Below are 24,147 nucleotides of genomic sequence, written 5' to 3'. Positions count from 1 at the left end.
GATGATCTCGATCTCCTGACCTCATGATCTGCCTGTCTTGGCCTCCCAAAGTGCTGGGATTACAGGCTTGAGCCACTGTACCTGGCCGGTTTTTTTTTTTTTTTTTTTTTTTTTTTTTTTGAGACGGAGTCTCCTTCTGTCGCCCAGGCTGGAGAGTGCAGTGGTGCTATCTCAGCTCACTGCAACCTCCACCTTCTGGGTTCAGGCAATTCTCCTGCCTCAGCCTCCCGAGTAGTTGGGATTACAAGTGCTCGCCGCCATGCCCGGCTACTTTTTGTATTTAGTAGAAACGGGGTTTCACCATATTGGCCAGGCTGGTCTCAAACTTCTGACCTCATGATCTACCCGCCTCGGCCTCCCAAAATGCTGGAATTACAGGTGTGAGCCACTGCGCCCGGCCACATTTGATTTTTTAAAAGCGTCAGTGAGGCATTGTTACTGCAGGTTGGTTTAGGTAACCTGTTTGTGGTCAGGAGGTGGGGACACCCACTTAGACTGTCCTAACATCAAAATGCAAACTTTAGCCATTGTGTCTTACCCCCTCTGAGTATATATAGTTTTAACCCTTAGCTCATATTACTCAGAGTTTATGTGTTTTGAGGGGCATGTGTACAATCGTTTCAGCAGCTGGAGATGTCCTGTGATCTTTTAACTGAAAAAAAATTATGACTTATTGGTTACATGGACTCTTTGGGGTTTATGGTAGTGTTTTTTTGTTTGTTTTTTGTATGTTTGTTTGTTTGTTTTTGAGACAGAGTCTTGCTGTGTCACCCAGGCTGGAGTGCAGTGGCACGATCTTGGCTCACTGCAACCTCTGTCTCCTGGGTTCAAGTGATTCTTCTGCCTCAGCCTTCCGACTAGCTGGGACGACAGGCGCATGCCACCACGCCTGGCTAATTTTTGTATTTTTAGTAGAGACGGGGTTTCACCATGTTGGCCAGGCTGGTCTCGAGCTCCTGACCTCAGGTAATCCACCTGTCTTGGCCTCCCAAAGGGTTGGGATTACAGGTGTGAGCCACTGCATCTGGCCTATTTTTTATTTTTATTTATTTAAAAGATAGGGTCTCACTGTGTTGGCCAGGCTAGTCTCAAACTCCCAACTCAAGCTATCCTCCCACCTCAGCCTCCTAAATAGCTGGGACTACAGGCATGTGACACTGTACTCAGCTTGCTTTACTTTGAATGTGGTTTTCTGTTTTCTGGAGCTGTTTTTTGGGGGTCTTACTTTCTAGGTCCAAAAGCTTCTTTGCATGTGTCCAGTGGATTTCCATGGGATCTTCCAGTTAGATGAAAGACGGAGAGATGCAGTGATTGCATTGGGCATTTTTCTGATTGAATCTGATCTTCAGGTAAGTCTTCATGAAATTAAAAGTTTCTTCATTGTAAATAGGGGTGTAGTGAGCATTTAAGTTTGTATCTGCTTATATTTACCTAAAACATTACTAGAAGAATACATTTGAACCTAATTAAAGCGGTTAGTGAGGAGGGTAGGACAAGGTGGAAATGAGACTTCCAAATGTAAACCTTCTTAGAAAATTTGAGTTTTTTTGGAATTATGTGTATATATTATGTTGTAAAAAAAGTGGTTTTTGTTTGTTTGTTATTATGTGCCACAGAGTAAGTCAAAATGGTTTGAGAAGTAATTGTATGCCTTCCAGGATAGGTTTGGTTTTCAAGCTCAGGTAAAATGCTCATCATTCAGACTCAGGGGTACTGTATTTCTCCTTCCAAAAGGACAAAATCATTTTAGGTAATTTTGGTATAATGTCTTTTTCAAAATTGTGATTATGTATATAAACTTGTAGAGTATGTATCATTGTATCTTCTTTTTTTGTCTTTGAGATGGAGTCTTGCTCTGTTGCCCAGGCTGGAGTGCAGTGGTGCAGTGTTGGTTCACTGCAACCCCCGCCTCCAGGGTTCAAGTGATTCTCCTGCCTCAACCTCCTGAGTAGCTGGGATTACGGGTGCCAGCCACCACTCCCGGCTCATTTTTTTGTATTTTTAGTAGAGACGGGGTTTCTCCATGTTCGGCAGGCTGGTCTTAAGCTCTTGACCTCAGGTGATCTGCCCGCCTCTGCCTCCCAAAGTGTTAGGATTACAAGCATGAACCACGTGTGAGCCATCATGCCTGGTCTCAATGTACCTTTTAATAAGGACTTAAAAACTAGCCCTGTAGCTCCAACGAAAAAATAATGTGACTGTTTTGTGTGTGTATTTTTTTTGTTTTTGTTTGTTTTTTGAGACTATATTTTTATATTTATCAAAGCTAATTGAAACAAACGATTGATCATTGGATATTGAATCTTTTATTTATCTATTTTTATCATTACTAGATACTATTTCTAAATTCCAAGTTAATTATGCTGTGTTAGGTAAATAAAGATGTTAGACATTTGAATATTTATCTAGAAAAGGTTGCTTCCGTCTCCTGGAAATTTTGCTCTAATAAGCATTAATATTTTGACAATATTTATACATTTGAAAAAAATAAGAATTTTAATTATAGAGCAGCATTTTAGTAATTAAATAGGTTACCTGATCAAGGTTACATAAAAAACCAAAATTAGATACATAAGCTGCATTTTGGCTTTTCTTCTGCTATGTATTTGTTTATTTATTCTTAGAAACAGAGTGTCACTCTATCGCCTAGGCTGGAGTGCAGTGGCACAGTCATTATTTAACGCAGCCTTGAACTCCTGGGCTCAAGGGATTCTCCCATCTCAGCCTCCTGAGCAGCTGGGTTTATAGTCATGGGTATGATTTTTAAATTTTCTGTAGAAATGAGAGTCTTGCTATGTTGCCCATAGGTTATCTCCATATGCTAGGTTGTTCTCCAACCCTGGTCTCAAGTGATCCTCATGCCTAGGCCTCCCAAAGTGCTGGAATTACAGGCATGTGCAACCGTACCCAGCCTACCTGTTTATTTATAAACGTGAAAAGAAAGAAAACCATTTTTACTTTTTCTGTTTACCACATCCTACATAAATATAAAATGAATTATAAAGGGCAAAAAAGAATTAAAAAAAAAATTTTAAGAAACTATTGTTGTTCAAATGTGGATTACTTGATAATATCTTTGACAAACACATTTCTTTATAGATTTACTTGTAAGTCCTGAAAGTATTGTACTTGTATTAGACTTCTTAAGATGACAACGAATAGATGAGCACAAGTTACTTTTGGTGTCATTCAGGTTCTGGGTAAGGACTAGCAGGGTCCCAGGTGGCATGTGACATTGTCCCTTGGACCATAGAGTTTGCCTGTATGTCCAGGGCAGCCCACTGGCCTCATATATACTAGGAGAGAAGCCTAGCATGCTTTGCCAGCCCCCTGAGAAAGCCCTAGGGACCACCTTGGTTTACCTGGTGCTTATATTCCTTGCTTCCCTCTAGGATGGGCTGTGCATTAACCTCCTTCTGGTCCCAGCAGTGGGCTGCCATGGTAGCAGCTGTGGCCAGAGGAGCTGAGGTGGTTTTACTCACCCTGTACTGCTAATGTCATCATAGTTTATATAGAAAAGAGCCACCTGGAGCCACTTCCTCTGCAGGAGGCCATGTGGTTCAGGCCTTATGGAGTTTTGTTCCTGTCAGTACACTAGGATCCTCAACTGATGTCTTAGCCAGTTCCTTTTTATGGTCTAGAGAAAAAACTGTTTTGTTTTTGATAAAGTTCTTTGTTTTTGGTTATCTGTTATGGTATAACAAGCTCCCCCCAAACTTAGTGCTTAATACATTGTTTTCTTTGATTCATGAATCTGCAATTTAAACAGGGCTCAATTGACTCCATTTAGCGTCAGTTGGGTGGCTCAAAAGCTGGGGGCTGGAATCACCTGAAGTCTCATTCATGGGTCTTATCATAGTATAGTGTCTAGGTTCCAGGACAAATGTCCTAAAAAAGAGCCAGGTGGAAGCTGCGTGCTTTCTGCCTTGTTATATTTTGTTTTGTTTTATTTTTCTGAGACAGAGTCTCGCTGTGTCGCCCAGGCTGGAGTGCAGTGGCGCCATCTAGGCTCACTGCAAGCTCCGCCTCCCGTGTTTACTTATGCCATTCTCATGCCTCAGCCTCCCCAGTAGCCGGGACTACAGGTGCAGGTGCCCACAACCATGCCCGGCTAATTTTTTGTGTTTTCAGTAGAGATGGGGTTTCACCGTGTTAGCCAGGATAGTCTCGATCTCCTGACTTCATGATTTGCCCACCTTGGCCTCCCAAAGTACTGGGATTACAGGTGTGAGCCACCATGCCTGGCCACCGTCTGCCATGTTTTTATGTTTTAATTTTTTTTTTGAGACAGGATTTCACTCTCGCCCAGGCTGGAGTGCAGTGGCACAATCTTGACTTACTGAAGCCTTCACCTCCCATGCTCAAGCAATCCTCCCACCTCAGCCTCCCGAGTAGCTGGGACTACAGGAATGTGCCACTGCACCCAGCTAATACTTGTATTTTTAGTAGAGACGTGGTTTTGCCATGTTGGCCAGCCAGGTCTCGAATTCCTGGGCTCAAGTGATCCACCCACCTGGGTCCCCCAAAGTGCTAGGATTACGGGTGTGAGCCACTGTGCCTGGCTGCAGCCATGTTTTTAAAACTACCACGTAGTTTGTCAGCATTTCAAAACGTCAAATAGTACCCCTCTTCTCTGGAGCACACTTCTTCTCTGGAGCACAACTAATCCTTAACTGGAACAGCTGTAATTAGGGAAATAGCTCCAAAAGCCAATGATGGAAGATTATGAAGCTGCATATTGGTGTTGATTGGCTAGTTCAGAAATTAGAGGAAAGTAAAATTTTTCACTGGGCTAATGTTGGCTATAAAGTCTGATGCTCAACTTGAGAAGAGCAAGAGGAAACATGAAGTAGAAAATTAAAAAAAAAAAAAAAAAAGCAAGGAATATGGACAAGGGACATGAACAGAAAAAAGCATCACCTAGTTGAGATGCCCACACTATGAGCTTCTCTCCATCCCTAGGATCTTATTCTGGGGCTCTTGGATGGATTTTGGGGGTCTAAACCATTCTCACTGAAGACAGCTTTGAGTGCGTACACACATGTACCTTCTGGAGATGCCCAACCCCCAGAGGAGGCCTGAGCAGGCTGGACCCTCTGCTCCAGAAGGCAGGTGTGAACCCTTCCTTAGGCTCCTGTGGTACAGGTTGATGGGACAGCCTCTGGACTCTGCAGTGTGAAAACAGGAATGGAGTGATGCCATGTGAATTTACATGCTCTTTACATTATCCTTGGAGAATCTCTGAGATGATTAGGATGTGGATATGCTTTGCTTTGGGCTTAATCTGGGCTAAAAAGCTACCAATCACTTATTTTATTAAATCTAATTTATTCTTCTTCTTCTTATTTTTTAGCACAAAGATTGTGTGGTTCCTTACCTTCTGCGACTTCTCAAAGGTCTTCCAAAAGTGTATTGGGTAGAAGAAAGCACAGCTCGGAAAGGCAGAGGTAATAGTATATAATGTTTTCCCTGAATATAAAAGAAAATATACATGTTCAGTGTCTGTAGGATCAAGTGTTTATTCATACTGATACATCAGATGTGTCTTGTCTCACTTCTGGCTGTGAAACAACTAACTGCCTGCAGCATTGTGGGCTGAGCTTACATCCATGTGTTGGCCACAGCTCATGGATGAGTTGGGGAGAAGGTGGGCCTGGGCAGGCCAGCTTTCCCTTGCATTCTTCTGAGACTGAGCATTCTTGCTCATTCTTGTTGAGACCTTCAAGAACCTTTTCTCATGTCTCATTGGCCAGAATTCGGTCACCTGCCCATCCCCAAATCAGTCACTGTTACCCTTAGAATTTATAGGCTCACTCCTGGAGTGAGGTCAGTTTTCCAGATTATACTGCTGCTGCTCAAAAAGGGTGAGATGGAGGTTGGGGACGCAACAGCAATGTTCACTGTAAATGGTTTCATCACTTTGTTTCTAAGTTGCAGTTAAACTTTGCACCTTTGGAAACGGAATAAATTGGCTGGTATGGTGGCTCACTCCTGTAATTCTAGCTCTTTGGGAGGCCGAAGTGGGCAGATCATTTGCGTTCAGGAGTTTAAGACTAGTCTGGGTCAGCCGGGCACGGTGGCTTATGCCTGTAATCCCAGCACTTCGGGAGGCCGAGGCAGGTGGATCACGAGGTCAGGAGTTCAAGGCCAGCCTGGCCAATATGGTGAAACTCCATCTCTACTAAAAAATACAAATATTAGCCGAGCATGGTGGTGTGTGCCTGTAGTCCCAGCTACTCGGAAGGCTGAGGCAGAAGAATCGTTTGAACCCAGGAGGTGGAGGTTGCAGTGAACCAAGACATGCCACTGCACTCCAGCCTGGGCAACAACAGAGCAAGACTCCATCTAAAAAAAAAAAAAGAATGAAAGAGAATATTTGCAAACTATGCAAAGGTCTAATGTCTAGAATCTATGAGGAACTTAAATTTACAAGCAAAAAACAACCCCATTAAAAGGTGAGTGAAGGACAAATAGACACTTTTCAAAAGAAGACGTACAAGTGGCCAATAAATATATGAAAAATGTGCTCATCATCAGATGCTAATAATCAGAGAAATGCAAATCAAAATTGCAATGAGATACCATCTCACACCAGTCAGAATGGCTATTATTAGAAAGTCAAGAAATAACAGATGCTGGTGAGATTGTGGAGAAAAGGGAACACTTGTACACTGCTGATGTGAATATAAATTAGTTCAGCCATTGTGGAATGCAGTTTGGCAGTTTCTGAAAGAACTTAAAACAGAATTACCATTTGACCCAGCAATCCCATTATTGGGTACATACTCAAAGGAATGTAAATCATCCTGCTGTAAAGATACATGCATAAGTATGTTTATTACAGCAATATTCACAGTAACAAAGATAAGGAATCAACCTAAATGCCCGTCAATGGAAGACTAGATAAAGAAAATGTGGTATGTGCACCAAGGATATCAGAAGACAGAATAGATCAGAACCGAGAGGCCGAGATCGGCTGGATCACGAGGTCAGAGATCGAATCATCCTGGCTAACACAGTGAAACCCCATCTCTACCAAAAATATAAAAAACTAATGGGCGGTAGGTGATAATGTTTCTGTAGTCCCAGCTACCGGGAGGCTGAGGCAGGAGAATGGCGTGAAACCCGGGAGGCGGAGCTTGTAGTGAACCCGAGGCGGAAGCAGTGAGCTGAGCTGACAGACTCCAGCCTGGGCGACAGAGTGAGACTCCTCGCTCTCAAAAAAAAAAAAGATCATGTCCTTTTTATTTTTATTTTATCTTTTTTTTGAGACAGAGTTCAGTCACCAGCCTGGAGTACAGTGAAAGCGACTTCTGCTCACTGCAAACCCTGCCTCCCAGGTTCAAGCTGTTCTTGTGTCTCAGCCTCCCAAGTAGCTGGGATTATAGGCATGTGCCACTACTTCCCCAGCTAATTCTTAAGATTTATAGCTGAGATGGGGTTTGCCATGTTGGCTTGGCTGGTCTCAACCCTGTCTCATGATTTGCCTGCCTCAGTTTCTTCCAAAGTGCCGCCGATTAAGGTGAGGCCACTGTGCCGGCCGGTGACTTCATGTCTTCTGCAGCAACATGGATGGAGCTGGAGACCATTATGGGAGAATTAGCACAGGAACAGGAAACCAGACGCTGCATGTTCTCACTTATAAGTGAGATCTAAACATCGAGTACATATGAATACAGAAGGGAACAGCAGACACTGAGGCCTACTTAAGAGTGGAGAGTAGGAGGAGGGTGAGGATGGGAAAACTACTTTTTTTTTTTTTGAGATCGAGTTCGGCTCTGTCGCCCAGGCTGAGTGCAGCAGTCGGATCTCAGCTTCCACTGCAAGCTCCACCTCCCGGTTTGCGCCATTCTCCTGCCTCAGCCTCTCGAGTAGCTGGGACTACAGGCGCCCGCCACCTTGCCTGGCTAGTTTTTTGTATTTTTTTTTAGTAGAGACGGGGTTTCACCGCGTTAGCCAGGATGGTCACAATCTCTTGACCTCGTGATCCGCCCGTCTCGGCCTCCCAAAGTGCTGGGATTACAGGCTTGAGCCACTGCGCCCGGCCGGGAAAACTACTTTTTGGGTACTGTACTTACTACGGGGATGATGAAATAATCTGTACACCAAATCCCCGTAACATGCAGTTTACCTGTATAACAAAACTGCACATGTACCCCTGAACCCGAAATAAAAATTAAAAAACATTCTGTTTGTGCCTATATTCCTCTTGACCTTTGGGTTTTCATCATTTCTGGTAACATGCCTAAAACTGACAGATCCCAAATTATGCATGTACCCTGCAATTTGTTAGGATTTTGTTTCTTTTTTGTGTTTTGAGACAGAGTGACTTTGAGACAGAGTGTCACTCTGTCTGCACTCCAAGCTGGAGTGCAGTGGCCTGACCTCGGTTCACTGCAACCTCCACCTCCTGGGTTCAAGTGATTCTCGTGCCTCAGCCTCCCCAGTACCTGGGATTACAGGCATGCACCACCATGCCTGGCTAATTTTTGTATCTTCGGTAGAGACAGAATTTTGCCATGTTGGCTGGGCTGGTCTTGAACTCCTGGCCTCAAGTGGTCTGCCTTCCTCGGCCTCCTAAAGTGCTAGCACTATAGGTGTGAGCCACCGCACCCAGTCTGTCGTGCAATTTGATAGACTACAAATTAAATAGACCATCATTACTAAAAAGTCAAATTTTAGGCTGGGCATGGGCATATTCAAGTTTGAGAATAGCCTAGAGTTGCACTTTAAAATTTTAGGTGTTGGAGTAGAAATGTAAGTCTTCTGTCATGTACTATGAATATATCCATTAAATAATGGATACTCTTTTGTCCTTAATTCAATATTCCATATTCAAAATTGATTAATTTTTTATTTTTGAGATAACTCATTCTGTCACCCAGGCTGGAGTACAGTGGTGCGATCTCAGCTCACTGCAACCTCCACCTCCTGGCTTCAAGCGATTCTCCTGCCTCAGCCTCCCAAGTGGCTGGGATAGGTGTACACCACCACACCCAGCTGATTTTTGTATTTTTAGTAGAGACGGGGTTTCACCAGGTTGGCCAGGCTGGTCTCGAACTCCTGACCTCAGGTGATCTCTCTGCCTTGGCCCCCCAGAAGTGCTGGGATTATAGGTGTGAGCTACTTCGCCCAGCCAAGTGTTTTTTTTTTAATTTTATTATTATTATTTTTTAATTTTTTTGTGATTTCTCACATTTACTTAGGGAATAAAAAGTTGAATCCGTCATGTTGAGAGGCTCTGTTATCTCACACTAGCTATTGGCTCAGGAAACATTTAAGTTTATTGAACCAAAACATTTACATAAAGGAAAGGTAGGGGTGTTTCTCAGCAAACTCATTGGGCCCATAGCTGTTCTTTTGAGACTTGTCTCAAGGAGGGGAGCTGCTGTAAACTGGTCCCTTGGCAGGTCATGGTGAGAGGGAACATACTGAGTTGGATGGCCAGAGGTGTGACCCAGTATCTGGTTCCTGGTTATCTGATTACTGTTTTTACATCTTCCAGGTGCCCTCCCAGTTGCAGAGAGCTTCAGCTTCTGCTTGGTAACTCTGCTGTCTGATGTGGCCTATAGGGATCCTTCACTCAGGGATGAGGTAAGCATGTGTTGATTTGGTGTGCATTTCTATTAGATTGAATAGAGTCCCAAAGTGATGAAAAGATTTTAAAAATGTGAAATGTGACCAGATTGCTTTTTGATATTTATCTGTTTCATCCTGTTCATAGCAGACCTAAGACATGTTTAGGTCTTTCAGTACTCTTTAGGATCTCATGAGTCTTATCTCATTCAACTTTTCTTTTTTTTTCTTTTTCTTTTTTCTAATGAAGGGCAGGCGCTGCAGAGACATGAGCAGCACTGTCCCTTTCAGCTTTTCAGAAAGTCGTGTAAGGTAGGCGGCAGAAAAAGGCAGAGGCAGCTCATTTTTCTTGCTCTTTGTTGGGGATTGAAGTCATTCATAGAAGATCATTTTCTTTTCTTTTGTTTTTTTGAGACAGAGTCTTGCTCTGTCATCCAGGCTGGAGTGCAGTGGCGTGACCTTGTCTCACTGCAACCTCCACCTTCCTCCTCAAGCCAGCCTCCCTCCTCAGACTCCCAAGAAGCTGAGACTATAGGCGTGCACCATCACGCCAGCTAATTTGTTTTGTATTTTTTGTAGAGACGAGATTTGGCCACGTTGCCCAGGCTGGTCTTGAACTCCGGGCCTCAAGCGATCCTCCTGCCTTGACCTCCCAGAATGCTGGGATTATAGGTGTGAGCCACTGTGCCCAGCTAGAAGAGAATCTTCTAGGTAGCTGAAGCTTTTATCTTTAAGGGCACAGACTTTCTTTAGATTTTGTTAATTTTGATAGAAATGTTACAAACATGTATTTCATACTTTCCTCTTCTTTAAGCAAAGAATATAATCATACAACTTCTTAGATTTATCGCTTAGAAAGTTAGTTTTTGTATGCTGGTATTCTAGGTTCTTCCAAGCAGTGCCTGGTTGCTTGTCTGCATTCTAAATGTTCCCAGTTAGTGATGTATTTTGACTAATTTAGATTCTTCATTTATTTGTAGGTTGGCTAAAGATATAATTAAATATGTTAGAATTATGTGTTTTTATTTAAAAGTTGAACATTAAAGGCTTTTCTGTTAATATAATTTATCAGAATAAAGAGGTCAACACCAGAGGTGATAACATGACTTTAACATATAAAATGGAAAATGTGGGTGGGTGTGGTGGCTCAGGCCTATAATCCCAGCACTTTGGGATGCTGAGGCAGGTGGATCACTGAGGTCAGGAGTTTGAGACCAGCCTGGCCAACAGGGGGAAACCCTGTCTCTACTAAAAATGCAAAAATTAGCCAGGTGTGGTGGCAGGAGCCTGTAATCCCAGCTGCTCAGGAGGCTGAGGCATGAGAATCACTTGAACCCGGGAGGCAGAGGTTGCAGCGAGCTGAGATCATGCCACTGCACTCCAGCCTGGGCAACAGAATGAGACTCGGTCTCAAAATAAATAAATAAATAAATAAAATAAAATAAATAAATAAAATGGAAAAAGTATTGCTTTTCAGGCTTTCATAGAGTATTCAGCATTGTTTAATATTAGGAAAATGTAAGAGATTTGACTTGGTTATGAACAAGTCATGTCACACCAACTTCATTTTTTCTTTGCCTGGGTTTTCTAAGAAGAGTGGTTGAGAGAAATGAAGTTGTTGCAGTCTAGTGGATCTTCATAAAGGCTTTAGACAAGCACCTTTCCAGACATCCTGGACCAATTATATGGGCTGAGGGCCAAATGGTTTGGAGGGTTTGCAGAACTGCCTGAAGGACTGTCCCAAAGGGTTATCAGTGAGGTATCGGCCCAGCAAGACCCTCCTATCATTGGAGCAAAACAAGCTAGTGCTGTGAATTAAGATCTGGAAAGCAAGTTGATTTCATTTGTAGAAGGCACAAAGCTGGGAATCACAGATTTGTACAATGAGCTAAAGCTAATACCATGAGTTTTTGTAGGAATACATGAAAGATAAAAAATACCAACTACGTTGGTAAAGATTACATAGTTTAGGAGAAGCAGGTGCGAAAAAAGACTTAGGTATCTTCCTCATTTATAAGCTCGTTATTATGCATGGTGGCTCACGCCTGTAATCCCAAGTTCTGGGAGGGTGAGGCAGGAGGATCACTTGAGCCCAGGAGTTTGAGACCAGTTTGGGCAACATAGCGAAACCCATCCCTACAAAAATAAAAATAAAAATTAGCTGGGCATAGTGACACATGCCTGTAATCCCAGCTACTCAGGAAGCTGAGGCAGGAGGATTGCTTGAGTCCAGGAGTTTGAGGCTCCAATGAGCTATGATTGAACCCCTGCACTGATCTTGGCTCACTCCATCCTCAGCCCTCCGGGCTCAAGTGACCCTCACACCTCAGCCTCCTGAGTATTTGGGACCACAGGCACGCACCACCACACCTGGCTAATTTTTGTATATTTTGTAGAGACAGGGTTTCGATACTTTGCCCAGGCTGGTCTTGAACTCTTGAGTTCAACTAATCCACCTGCTTCAGCCTCCCAAAGAGCTGGGATTTTAGACATGAGCCACCCCGCCAGGACAAAAAACAATTCTTAACTTAAAAAATTATGGGCTGGATGTGGTGGCTCACGCCTGTATCCCAGCACTTTGGGAGGCTGAGGCGGGTGGATCACCTGAGGTCAGGAGTTTGAGACCAGCCTGGCTAATATGGTAAAACCCCATCTGTACTAAAAATATAAGAAATTAGCCATACCTGTTTACAGAATATGTTAATAGAGGAAAAAGTAGCCCGAAGGGCTGGTAGGTACAAGCCCCAGGAGGACAACATTGGCCCAGTGTTGGGAGGAACTCTGAACCAGCCCAGAGAGTGAGGGTTTTGTCCCTGGAAAGTCAGCTGGTTGGCCACTTGGCACGGTCATTGTGGAGGGATGTATCAGATATGGGGCTGGTTAAGATAATGTCTGAAGTACCTTCTAATTTTGACTTAGTTTTGTGATATTTACCTAATTTTGTTTATGTTTGTTTGTTTTCTTGTTTCCTTGACTATTGCAGATTTTAGAAGCGCTTTTGCAGGTTTTGCATGTCCTCTTGGGGATGTGCCAGGCCTTGGAGATTCAAGACAAAGGTACAAGTATCCTTAACGTTTTTCTTAAAATGGTTTTGTGGTTACTCTTTCGCTTGCTTTTCTCCAGTCTTTTCTGTTGTTGGGTACCTAATGTATATGATGGGAGAAAACCTTCCTATTTTAGTTTGATTTGTTGTGTGTAAGTATCCTCAGAGGCCACGTGGGGTCATGCGCATTGCTCTGCTATATAGATGCTGGGTCACCTTGGACAAGTAACTTCACCCTTATGGGCCCCAGTTTCTTCACTTGTAACATCTGTGGGTAGATAGTTGACTTCCAAAGGTCATTTTTTCTGTATTGTAAGGCTACCGATATGCTTCTAAGAGGAATAAATGTATTAACTAGAGTCAAGGTACTTGATAATATGACCTAGCTATGTTATTGATTTGGATGTGCCATGAATAGATGAAGACCTTCCAAAGAGGGCAGCTGGGTGTGTTGAAGACATAGTCTGAAGTTATTAATGACAGGTTGAAGATATCACTGGCCAGCCCTTGGGGTTGACCTCATTATTGTGGCTTATTTTGAACCTTCACAGTTATTAGTGGGTGAATTGTGAAATCTTAGTCAATGTTACAAGTTAGTACTTACCGTATGACTACTTACCGTATGACTCTGTCAGGATACTTTCTCATATTGTAATGTTTTCACTTGATCTTCTAGAATACCTTTGCAAGTATGCTATCCCATGCCTGATAGGAATCTCGCGAGCATTTGGGCGTTACAGCAACATGGAAGAGTCTCTCCTCTCAAAGCTCTTTCCAAAAATCCCTCCTCATTCCCTCCGTGTCCCAGAAGAGCTTGAAGGTGTTCGAAGGCGTTCCTTTAATGACTTCCGCTCCATCCTCCCCAGCAATCTGCTGACTGTCTGTCAGGAGGGTACCCTGAAGAGGAAAACCAGCAGTGTGTCCAGCATCTCTCAGGTGGGCCTGGGCTACTGGGGAAAGAGCAGAGGAGAAAGACCCTGTTAAGCTCCCCTGCAAAGAAAATCCCTCTTCTTTGTAGTTGGAGTAAACTTAAGTAATGTGAAATGTTTCACTAGAATTCTCTTTAATACAGACTTGTCTTGTCCCTCTTAAGATGTTGGGGGAAAGGCTTATAGAGAGCCTGTATAAACTGGCCGTAAAAATATAAAACAGTAAGGTGTAAAAAGCCACAAAAGGCCTTTTAAAAAAAAAAGCCTTCTTATCGCCATTATGTTCCCATACTCTGAGCAGGACTTACTTTCTTTTTTTTTTTTTTTTTTTGAGGGGCAGTCTCATCTGTCTCAGGCTGGGTTGCAGTGGCGGGATCTCAGCTCACTGCAAGCTCCGCCTCCCGGGTTCACCTCCCTCACCTCAGCCTCCCGAGTAGCTGGGACTACAGGCGCCCGCCACCTTTCCTTGACTAGTTTTTTGTATTTTTAAAGAGTAGAGGCGGGGTTTCACCATGTTCCTGGGGATGGTCTGATCTCCTGACCTGCGTGATCCACCCGTCTCGGCCTCCCAAAGTGCTGGGATTACAGGCTTGAGCCACCGAGCCCGGCCTTGCAGGACTTACTTTCTTATCCGTAAACACTGTGTTTAAAAAAAAAAAAAAAACTCCTTTAAAACATTAAAATATGGCCAAACATACAGACTCCTAGTTAAGCACGCTCGCACTTAACTACTCTCCAATAAGTTAAAAATATACTGTTTAAACACACAAAAAAATTCATTTAAACTGCCACTACTGTAGATGACACATATGACACACTGCCTCCCTTTCACCGTTTCACCCTAAACATCTGCTTCTTAAATCTAAGTGATTGTACTCAATAAATAGTGTAAAAAACAAAACTCTAGGCCTTTGCAGCCTCTGATTTCCTCTGGTCCCCTGGCTGCCACCTTTATAAACTCTTAACTTGTCTCTTCTCATTCCTTTGTCGCCACCAAACTTCAAATACCCTATGGGTGGTGTTGAGGCTAGTCCCCAACATAAGATTTATAAGTGATTTCATAGTCATAAAGTATGTGTTTCATAGCAGTTGGGTGCCAAATTCTATTTTGCCTGGAAGACAGTTGGTGCCCTTAAGAAGTATATAATTGACTCATGGAGAAAAGGCAAAAACACAAAACACTGAGGACAATTGAACTCAATAATCAATTGTCAAATATATGGCTAAACACGAAGAATTTAGTGATATAGTATGTAATAGAGAATGCTGTAGCTGTGTTGGGCTTTAGGAAGGAAATGAGCTTCAACCAGGACTTGAAGTCTAAGACAAATCTGACAGAGGTCTCACTGGTCTTTTCTGATCTGTAACTGTGGTTGTGTGTTTCAGGTCAGCCCTGAACGTGGCATGCCCCCTCCCAGTTCCCCTGGAGGATCCGCCTTTCACTACTTTGAAGGTGGGCTTTACCTCTCTCAAGAATGTTGACCTAGTACTTGGAGAACAGGCTCACAGTGACTTCTCGTGATATTAAAGATGCTGATACTAACTCTGTTGTCATGGATGGACCTAGAGTGCCAAGCTTTTAGAAAGCATTTATTTTCTGTTTTCATTTAAGTTTTCTAAAATTTAATTTTCAAATATTTTATATATAGAGAAAAGTACAGAAAATAGCTTACCCCTATATACCTGCCATCAGAATTTTTGCACTTTAACCTGTAAAAGTTCCTTTTCAGATGGAAGTGCTAATGGTGGATATTTCTTTTCTTTTTCCAAGATGGTGTCTGGCTCTGTTGTCCAGGCTGGAGTGCAATGGTGTAATCTCGGCTCACTGCAGGCCCTGCCTCCTGGGTTCAAGCAATTCTTTTGCCTCAGCCTCCCTAGTAGCTGGGACTATAGGCACACACCACCATGCTCAGCTAATTTTTGTGTTTTTAGTAGAGACAGGGTTTGACCATGTTGGCCAGGCTGTTCTCGAACTCCTTACCTCAAGTGATCCACCCATTTCGGCCTTCCAGAGTGCTAGGATTACATGCATGAGCCACCACACCTGGCCGGACATTTTTTTTTAAATGACATTAAGTATGTAGATAATATTAAAGAATGTAGTAATACTACTATTACTACCTTTTTTTTTTTTTTTTTTTTGGAGACAGAGTCTCACTCTGCCTCCTTAGCTGGAGTGCAGTGGCACCATCACGGCTCACCACAGCTTCAACCTCCTGGACTCAAGTGATCCTCCCACCTCAGCCTCCCAAGTAGCTAAGACTATAGGCACTCTCCACAATGCCCACTAACTTGTGCATTTTTTTGTAGAGATGGGATTTTGTCATGTTGCCCAGGCTGGTCCAGAACTCCTGGGCTCAAGCCTGCCTCAGTCTCTCAAAGTGCTAGGATTGCAGGTGTGAGCCACCACACCCAGCCTATTACTACTTTTTATAGAGCTCTGCTGTTCACAAAGTACTTTTACATAATTTACTAAATTGGATTCATGTGACTACCCTGTGCCATGTCAGACACATGTTAAAATTACTTCTACCTCATCCTTGATGGAAGTAAGACCCAGATTAAGGGATAGCAAATGGGGAAGGCAGAATTCCATGCTTCAGTATAGTCTCTCCATTTTTGAATGATGCTATTTCTTAAAAGAGCTTGTCTCAAGACAATTCTGAGAGATGTGAAGGGAATTTTGAAGGAAAAAGGGAATATCTGGGCTTAGATAAATGTAGGAAGCTTTCCATCTCTTAGATCTGTGAGAATGTAACAGGTTACATTCTATATATATGTTAGAATATATGGGCTAATTTCAGCCTCTCAGAATCGTACCTCTTAGAGACAACTCCTTGTTTAAGTGTAGAATGTATTCCTCCAGGCTCTGAAAATCTCTCTGCCACCTGTTTGCCTTTGGGGCATTTTAGGAAGGCCATGATGTACTCTCTTTTTTTTTTTTTTTTTTTTTTTTTTTTGGTAGTCTGGCTCTGTTGCCAGGCTGGAGTGCAGTGGGGCAATCTCGGCTCACTGCAAGCTCACTCTCCTGAAGGTTCCCTTGGTTCTCCTGCCTCAGCCTCCTGAGTAGCTGGGACTACAGGCATCCGCCACCCAGCGCCCGGCTAATTTTTGTATTTTTAGTAGAGGCGGGGTTTTCACCGTGGTCTCGATCTCCCTGACCTTGTGATCTGCCACCTGGGCCTCCCAAGTGCTGGGATTACAGGCGTGAGCCACCTTGACATGCATGATGTACTCTTGGAGGCTTCCCTTTTCCTGGTAAACGCTCAATGCACCCTCTGTGGTGAGGCTCCTCTCCTTGACACCTGCCCCAGTTTGAGCACATCAGTAAGTGGCAGATGGGAGCACAGTGGTGTAGCTGACCTTGAGATCTACATCTCTCCATCAGACTGGCTCCGCCCACTTTGCCTGTATTGATCTGACCAGGCAAGCTGACCCCTGCTCTCCTGAAGCCGCACTGTAGGACAGCCAGACAACAGCCAGACCCTATGCCTTCAGTTTCTCTCAGACTTCCTGTTTTGCTTGGACTTTTTTTTTTGAGTTGGGGTCCTGCTCTGACACCCAGGCTGGAGTGCAGGGGTGCAGTCATAGCGATCCTCTGGCCTTGGCCTTTCAAGTAGCTGGGATTTAAGGTGTGTAGCCACCACATACTCCAGACTACTCTTACAGCCGGGTCCTTCTTGTCTCTCTTGCCAGGCCCTCTTGAAACTGCTGTAAATTTAGTTTTTAAAATTATTTTTAGGCCAGGAGGTGGCTCCGCCTGTAATTCCAGCACTTTGGGGAGGCCCAGGTGGGATTACTTGAGCCTAGGGTTTAGAGACCAGCCTGGGTAACATAGTGAGACCCTTCAAAAAATAAATAAAATAAAAAATAAATAATAATTTTTTTTTTGGATTTGAGGCCAGTGTCCCTCTGTCTCCCAGGCTGGAGTGCAGTGGGCGTGATCTTGGCTCACTGCAAGCTCTGTCTCCCAGATTTTATGTCATTCCCTTGCCTCAGCCTCCCAAGTAGCTGGGACTGAGCCACCCACCACCTGGCTATTTTTTTGTATTTTTAGTAGAGATGGGGTTTCACTATGTTAGCCAGGATGGTCTCCATCTCTGACCTCATGATCCGTCATATAAACCCCAAAGTGCTGGGATTACAGGCTTGAGCCACCGCGCCCTGCAATAAAATTATTTTTAATAGCACAAATTTGATCACTTATTTTCTTGCTTAAAAACTTTCAGGCTGGGCACAGTGGCTAATGCCTGTAATCCCAGCACTTTGGGACAGGCGGATCACTTGAGGCTAGGAGTTCGAGACCAGCCTGACCAACATGGTGAAACCCCATCTCTACTAAAAATAGAAAAATTAGCCAGGCGCGGTGGCACACACCTATAATCCCAGCTGCTCGGGAGACTGCCTTGAGAATCGCTTGAACCTGGAAGACGCAGGTTGCAGTGAGCCGACATCATGGCACTGCACTCCAGCCTGGGCAACAGAGTGAGACTCTTGTCTCACAGGAAAAAAAACAAAAACAAAACTAGTTTCAGTGACACCCCCTGCATAAATCCCAAATGTTAAGTCCCTAGTTCCTGCAGCCCCTGTCTTTTGCCATCATCTCTGCCCTCTGTGGGGTTCAGCCACACTGGACTTAGCCCTTATTTCATGGTGTCTTTCTGAGAAATACCCGATAATCACAACTTTCCCTTCTTCCTTATCTACCCTTTTTAATCCAGCTGTTTTCTCCCTCCCTTCTTTCCTTACTTGTTCCCTTTTTCAGTGGCCATTTCTTATGTTGGCCTCTTGGCATCTCAGCTCCCAGTGGTATTGTTGCCCATCCTTTCTGCTGTAAGTTGCTGATTTGCGTCCATCTTTAGACAGATTGGCAGTGCGCTGCCAGCTGTTAGACACCAGCTTTGACACAACTGGGGCTAAACTCAACTCTTTGAGTCTGTTCTCTAGTGCTTGAAAAAGTCATAAAATTTAGTATTCACTTCTTTATGAATTGATATTGTCTGTCTTATGAACATGTTACAAATTCATCTATTTTTCAATCATAGTTTTTTTTTTTTTTTGAGATGGAGTCTCGCTCTGTCGCCCAGGCTGGAGTGCAGTGGCCGGATCTCAGCTCACTGTAAGCTCCGCCTCCCGGGTTTACGCCATTCTCCTGCCTCAGCCTCCCGAGTAGCTTCTGGGTTACAAGCATGCCTACGCCTGGCTGGTTTTTGTATTTTTTTTTAAGTAGAGCCCAGGGTTTTCACGTGTTAGCCAGGATGGTCTCGATCTCTGACCTCGTGATCTGCCCATCTCGACCTCCCAAGTGCTGGGATTACAGGCTTGACCACCTTAACACAGTCATAGTTTTTTTGAGATGGAGTCTCCCTCTGTCACCAAGCTGGAGTGCAGTGGTGTGATCTCGGGTCACTGCAACCTCTGCCTCCCAGATTTAAGCGATCCTCCTTCCTCAGCCTCCCGAGTAGCTGGGATTATAAGCATGTGCCACCACACCCAGCTAATTTTTGTATTTTTAGTAGGGACGGCATTTCACTATGTTGGCCAGGATGGTCTTGATCTCTTGACCTTGTGATCTGCCCACCTCAGCCTCCCAAAGTGCTGGGATTACAGGCATGAGCCACCGTGCCCAGCCTTATAGTTTTCTATTATAGTTTTTAAATAATTGATTTTCAAACAATTATATGCTTTTGGGTTCCTATTTATTATATTTTTATTTTAATTTAAAAAAAATTGGCCGGGCGCGGTGGCTCAAGCCTGTAATCCCAGCACTTTGGGAGGCCGAGACGGGCGGATCACAAGGTCAGGAGATCGAGACCATCCTGGCTAACACGGTGAAACCCCGTCTCTACTAAAAATACAAAAAAAACTAGCCGGGCGAGGTGGCGGGCGCCTGTAGTCCCAGCTACTCCGGAGGCTGAGGCAGGAGAATGGCGCAAAACCCGGGAGGCGGAGCTTGCAGTGAGCTGAGATCCGGCCACTGCACTCCAGCCCGGGCTACAGAGCAAGACTCCGTCTCAAAAAAAAAAAAAAAAAAAATTGTTTATATAGAGACAGGGTCTTGTCATGTTGCCCAGGCTGGTCTTAAACTCCTGAGCTGAGGCGATCTTCCCACCTCAGCCTCCCAAAGTGCTGGGATTACATGTGTGAGCCACTGCATTGGGCCTGGGTTCATATTTATTAAACGTCAAATGACTGAATGACTTTATTTTTGTTGATTTTTTTCCTTCTATTTTTTTATTGTGGTAAAATACACATAACATAAAATTTGCTAACTCATTTTTTTTTTTTTTTCAAAGACAGGATTTTACTCTGTTACCCAGACTGGAGTGCGGTGACAAATTCATAGTTCCACTGTAGTCTCAACCTCCCAGGCTCAAGCAGCCCTCCTGCCCCGGCTTCCTGAGTAGCTGGGACTATAGGCGCACACTGCCGTATCCGGCTAATTTTCGTTTTTTTTGTAGAGACAGGATTTCTCTATATTGCCCAGGCTGGTCTTGAGTTCCTGGACTCCCACCTCAGCCTTTGAAAGTTCTGGGATTACAGGCATGAGCCGCCATGCTTGGCCTTAATTATTTTTAAATGTATAGTTCAGTGGTATTGAATATATTTATAATATTGTGCAACTATCACCACAATTCATCTCAAAAACTCTTTTCATCTTATGAAACTGAAACTATACATTAAACAATAATTCCTGATTTCCCCTCCCTCCATTTCCTGACAGCTACCGTTCTTTTTCTTTTCTTTTTTTTTTTTGAGACAGAGTCTCGCTCTGTCGCCCAGGCTGGAGCGCAGTGGCCGGATCTCAGCTCACTGCAAGCTCCGCCTCCTGGGTTTACGCCATTCTCCTGCCTCAGCCTCCTGAGTAGCTGGGACTACAGGCACCCGCCACCTTGCCCGGCTAGTTTTTGTATTTTTTTAGTAGAGACGGGGTTTCACCGTGTTCACCAGGATGGTCTCGATCTCCTGACCTCGTGCTCTGCCCGTCTCGGCCTCCCAAAGTGCTGGGATTACAGGCTTGAGCCACTGCGCCCGGCCGGCAGCTACCGTTCTATGTATGATTTGGGTTCCTCAAATAAGTGGGATCGTACAGTATTTGTCTTTTAGTGACAGGTATATTTCACTTATTTGCTCTGATTTTGAAAGTTCTAGTAGTGTGCATTTTTTATTCTAATTTTGGTGGGAAAATATCTCAGGCCCTGTAGACCTCAAGCTTTCATATCTCTTCACCTTTAAAAAGGTATAATTTGGTTGGGCATGGTGGCTCACGCTTGTAATCCCAGCACTTTGGGAGGCTGAGACAGGTGGATCACTTGAGGTCAGGAGTTCAAGACCAGCCTGGTCAACATGGCGAAACGCTGTCTCTACTAAAAATACAAAAATTACCTGGGTGTGGTGACGGGCATCTGTTATTCCAGCTACTCGGAAGGCTGAGGCAGGAGAATTGCTTGAACCCGGGAGGCAGAGGTTGCAGTGAGCTGAGATCGCACTACTGCACTCCAGCCTGGGCAACAGAGCGAGACTCTGTCTCAAAAAAAATAAAAATAAAAATAAAAAGGGTATAATTATTTTTTCACTTCCCACATATTAAGTTATATCGTCTAAGATGGAAATATTAGGACCATGATATCTGAGTCTTTGACCTGAAAGACACAGGTGAGGGGCATCAGTCCCCAAGGATTTGCAATCTACCCTTTAGTTGTTAATTTTAAAACATGCAGAGAATTGGGATATAAACAAAAGCAAAATCTGCACCTTTGTTGGTTATTAGAGGAGTCAGCTTGAGGAAGTACCCTAGTTGCCTGTGACCATGGCTGAGTTTCCAGCTTTATCTCCCACCAGCCTCCTGCTTGCCCGATGGGACTGCCCTAGAGCCTGAGTACTACTTTTCAACCATCAGCTCCAGTTTCTCCGTCTCTCCCCTTTTCAACGGCGTCACATATAAGGAGTTTAACATTCCATTGGAAATGCTTCGGGAACTCTTAAACTTGGTAAGCAAAGAACTGATGGATGAACAGACTATGGATATGTCAGTAAAATTGCAAGTGGTGAAAGCTTGTATTTTTAAAAGAAAAACTCAGAGTACCAGTATTTCAAAGTACCATTTAATAGTCATAAACTTGCAGATTAATGAAGGAAGTAGAGTAACATTCATGGAATCATTGTGCACTAGTTTCTCATTTAATCCTTGAGCAACCATGCTGGGGAGGCACCCATGCATCCCCATTTGGAGGTCAGGAAATCGGTATCAAACACATCATGGATATGTAGGCCAGCAGCTGGGCTGCATCCAGTGCAGGGATTCTGACTCCAAGCCCAGTGCTTTTCCTGGGCTTGACTCCCTCTAAGGGGTGGCTCTTTGGGTTAATACAAAAGCTGACTTTTTCGTATTTGTGTACCTTTGGATGACCTTTAGGGTGATACCAGAGAAAACACCAGTGCCATTGTTCGAATCCTTAAATGGCCAGAGCTTTGGTCAGATTCAGGGACCTCGGTTGGATGCATGGCTCATGCCTATAATCCCAACTTTGGGAGGCCAAAGCAGGCGGATCACTTGAGGTCAGGAGTTAGAAGACTAGCGTGGCCGACATGGTGGAGTCTCATCTCTACTAGAAAACACAAAACTTTATCTGCACATGGTGATGGATCCCTGTAATTCGAGCTACTCAGGAGGCAGAGTTAGGAGGATCGCTTGAACTTTGGAGGTGGAGGTTGCAGTGAGCTGAGATTGCACCACTGCACTCCAGCCTGGGCAACAGAGTGAGACTCCATCCTCCCAGAAATTGAAAAATAAAGATCCAGGGGCCCTGAAGTTGTTACAATCAAGCTAGGATGGTTCAAGACAGATTTGAATGGGTATGGGTGATGATGTCATCAAGGCCAGACTCTCAAGTTTGAACTTGCTGGTCAGGAGTTAGAAGACTAGCCTGGCCAATATGAGAACAATGAGAACAATTTGGATAGCATGGAGCAAGTGCTGAAGAGTGTCCACCTCCCTGCTATGTGGAGTGTGAATAGAAATCCCTCAGAGAATGGCTTTAGGGTGAAGATGTAAGAAGACATTACAACATAGGTAATAATTAATGAGGATGGAGCCATAATGAATTACTAAATAGGCTAGGATGTTTTTGAAGTTGCTGTCAAGAAGGAAAACTGTCCCCAAACTGCTTCTCAGTGTCATTGCCCCAGACAGAATGGTGGCCTGGTAGAGCCATGACCTTCACAGATGACTGTTCCCAGTACCATGTCAGAAATTCTAACTGAAGACTGACTGTTTCACATCCTTTCTTGGGGTATTATTTTTTGCAGTATATTTTAACTTTTTTCAGGTTTAGGTTTTCTTTTTTTTTGAGATGGAGTCTTGCCCTGTCGCCTAGGCTGGAGTGCAGTGGCACGATCTCGGCTCACTGCAAGCTCCACCTCTTGGGTTCATGCCATTCTCCTGCCTCAGCCTCCCGAGTAGCTGGGACTCCAGGCACCTGCCACCATGCCCGGCTAATTTTTTGTATTTTTAGTAGAGATGGGGTTTCACCGTGTTAGCTAGGATGGTCTCGATTTCCTGACCTCATGATCCGCCCACCTTGGCCTCCCAAAGTGCTGGAATTACAGGTGTGAGCCACCACGCCCAGCCTAGGTTTTCTTTTAGGTGGTTTTTCATTTCTTTTCCTAGCATGTTTATCATTATCTGTACAGTTTGGAAATGACCTTCATCAAATACTACAATTGTGGATGTGGGCAATTTTTTTTTTCTTTTTTTTTTTTTTTTGGTGTTTCTGCAGTTGACAGAACAGTTCATTCCTATACTAAATGCTGTACAGAGAACAGGTGAAAATAATTGCTTCTATTGAAAATTTAAAATGTGAGCTCTAGTTTGAGTACCTAAGCAGTTGTAGAAGAGCCAGTGTACCTCGCCCAGGGAGGAGGGAGGTGCCATCAGCTCCAAGGACTGGCTGTGAGGGTGTCCTTGATGTCTGGGAGGGGATTGCAGGAGGATGTCACTCAAGTGTGCTTGTTAACCATGAGTGGGTGAAATGGCAGCAAGGCCTGAGGTCTGCACATCCTGGAAACGGAAATCTCATATCAACAAATTTGAGGGAGTTTGGCTTTTTTCCTTTGTTTTTATGTCATTGCTATCTAAGGTAGGAAAGCAGTCCTAAGTGACTTCAGAATTAAAGGCATTTTGTGCGTATAGTTTAATACATAGCCATGATTTGTATTTATTGGCCTTTATCTGCATCACATTTTTCACCATGTGAGTTTGTCACGGGTTTTTGGTAGAAGGAGCTAGCATTTCTGTCTCTGTGTATGTCAGTTGCTTCATGAGGTTCTGTTTCCTTGGTAGGTGAAGAAGATCGTTGAGGAGCCTGTTCTCAAATCCTTGGATGCCATTGTAGCCAGTGTGATGGAGGTATGTCGCTTCTGAGGGCATTACCATGAAATCAGCCTGACTTAAACATGCGTGTAGAGAAAGCAGGAAGAGTTTGAGCGGGGGCTAGAGTGGAAGGGGTTTTGCAGTGTTTTCACTTCCCTTGTTTATGTGGTAACAATCCACCTGCCACTGAGGGCTTGGTCTGTGCTGGGTACTGTTGCATGCTCTTT

At 44.0% G+C, this 24,147-nt stretch overlaps 1 protein-coding gene across 4 annotated transcripts in view; it reads left to right on the top strand.

The window, feature by feature from the left end:
- Window positions 1-24,147, top strand: part of PI4KA (phosphatidylinositol 4-kinase alpha) — a 145,014-nt gene that overhangs the window by 17,533 nt on the left and 103,334 nt on the right. For all 4 annotated transcript variants that reach the window (XR_004178955.1, XR_004178954.1, XM_031656473.1 and 1 more), the window contains exons 2-9: window positions 1,233-1,349; window positions 5,354-5,447; window positions 9,506-9,594; window positions 12,560-12,632; window positions 13,296-13,555; window positions 14,935-15,001; window positions 21,391-21,539; window positions 23,891-23,956. Coding sequence is in view for 2 of the 4 variants with exons in the window: in XM_031656473.1 (XP_031512333.1) it covers window positions 1,233-1,349; window positions 5,354-5,447; window positions 9,506-9,594; window positions 12,560-12,632; window positions 13,296-13,555; window positions 14,935-15,001; window positions 21,391-21,539; window positions 23,891-23,956 (915 nt within the window). In the remaining 2 variants the exon portion in view is untranslated. The remainder of the gene's footprint in view (window positions 1-1,232; window positions 1,350-5,353; window positions 5,448-9,505; window positions 9,595-12,559; window positions 12,633-13,295; window positions 13,556-14,934; window positions 15,002-21,390; window positions 21,540-23,890; window positions 23,957-24,147) is intronic.

The sequence above is a fragment of the Papio anubis genome, chromosome 16, assembly GCF_008728515.1.
Source record: "Papio anubis isolate 15944 chromosome 16, Panubis1.0, whole genome shotgun sequence".
Taxonomy (NCBI): Eukaryota; Metazoa; Chordata; class Mammalia; order Primates; family Cercopithecidae; genus Papio; species Papio anubis.
This window is presented reverse-complemented; position numbering and strand designations above follow the sequence as displayed.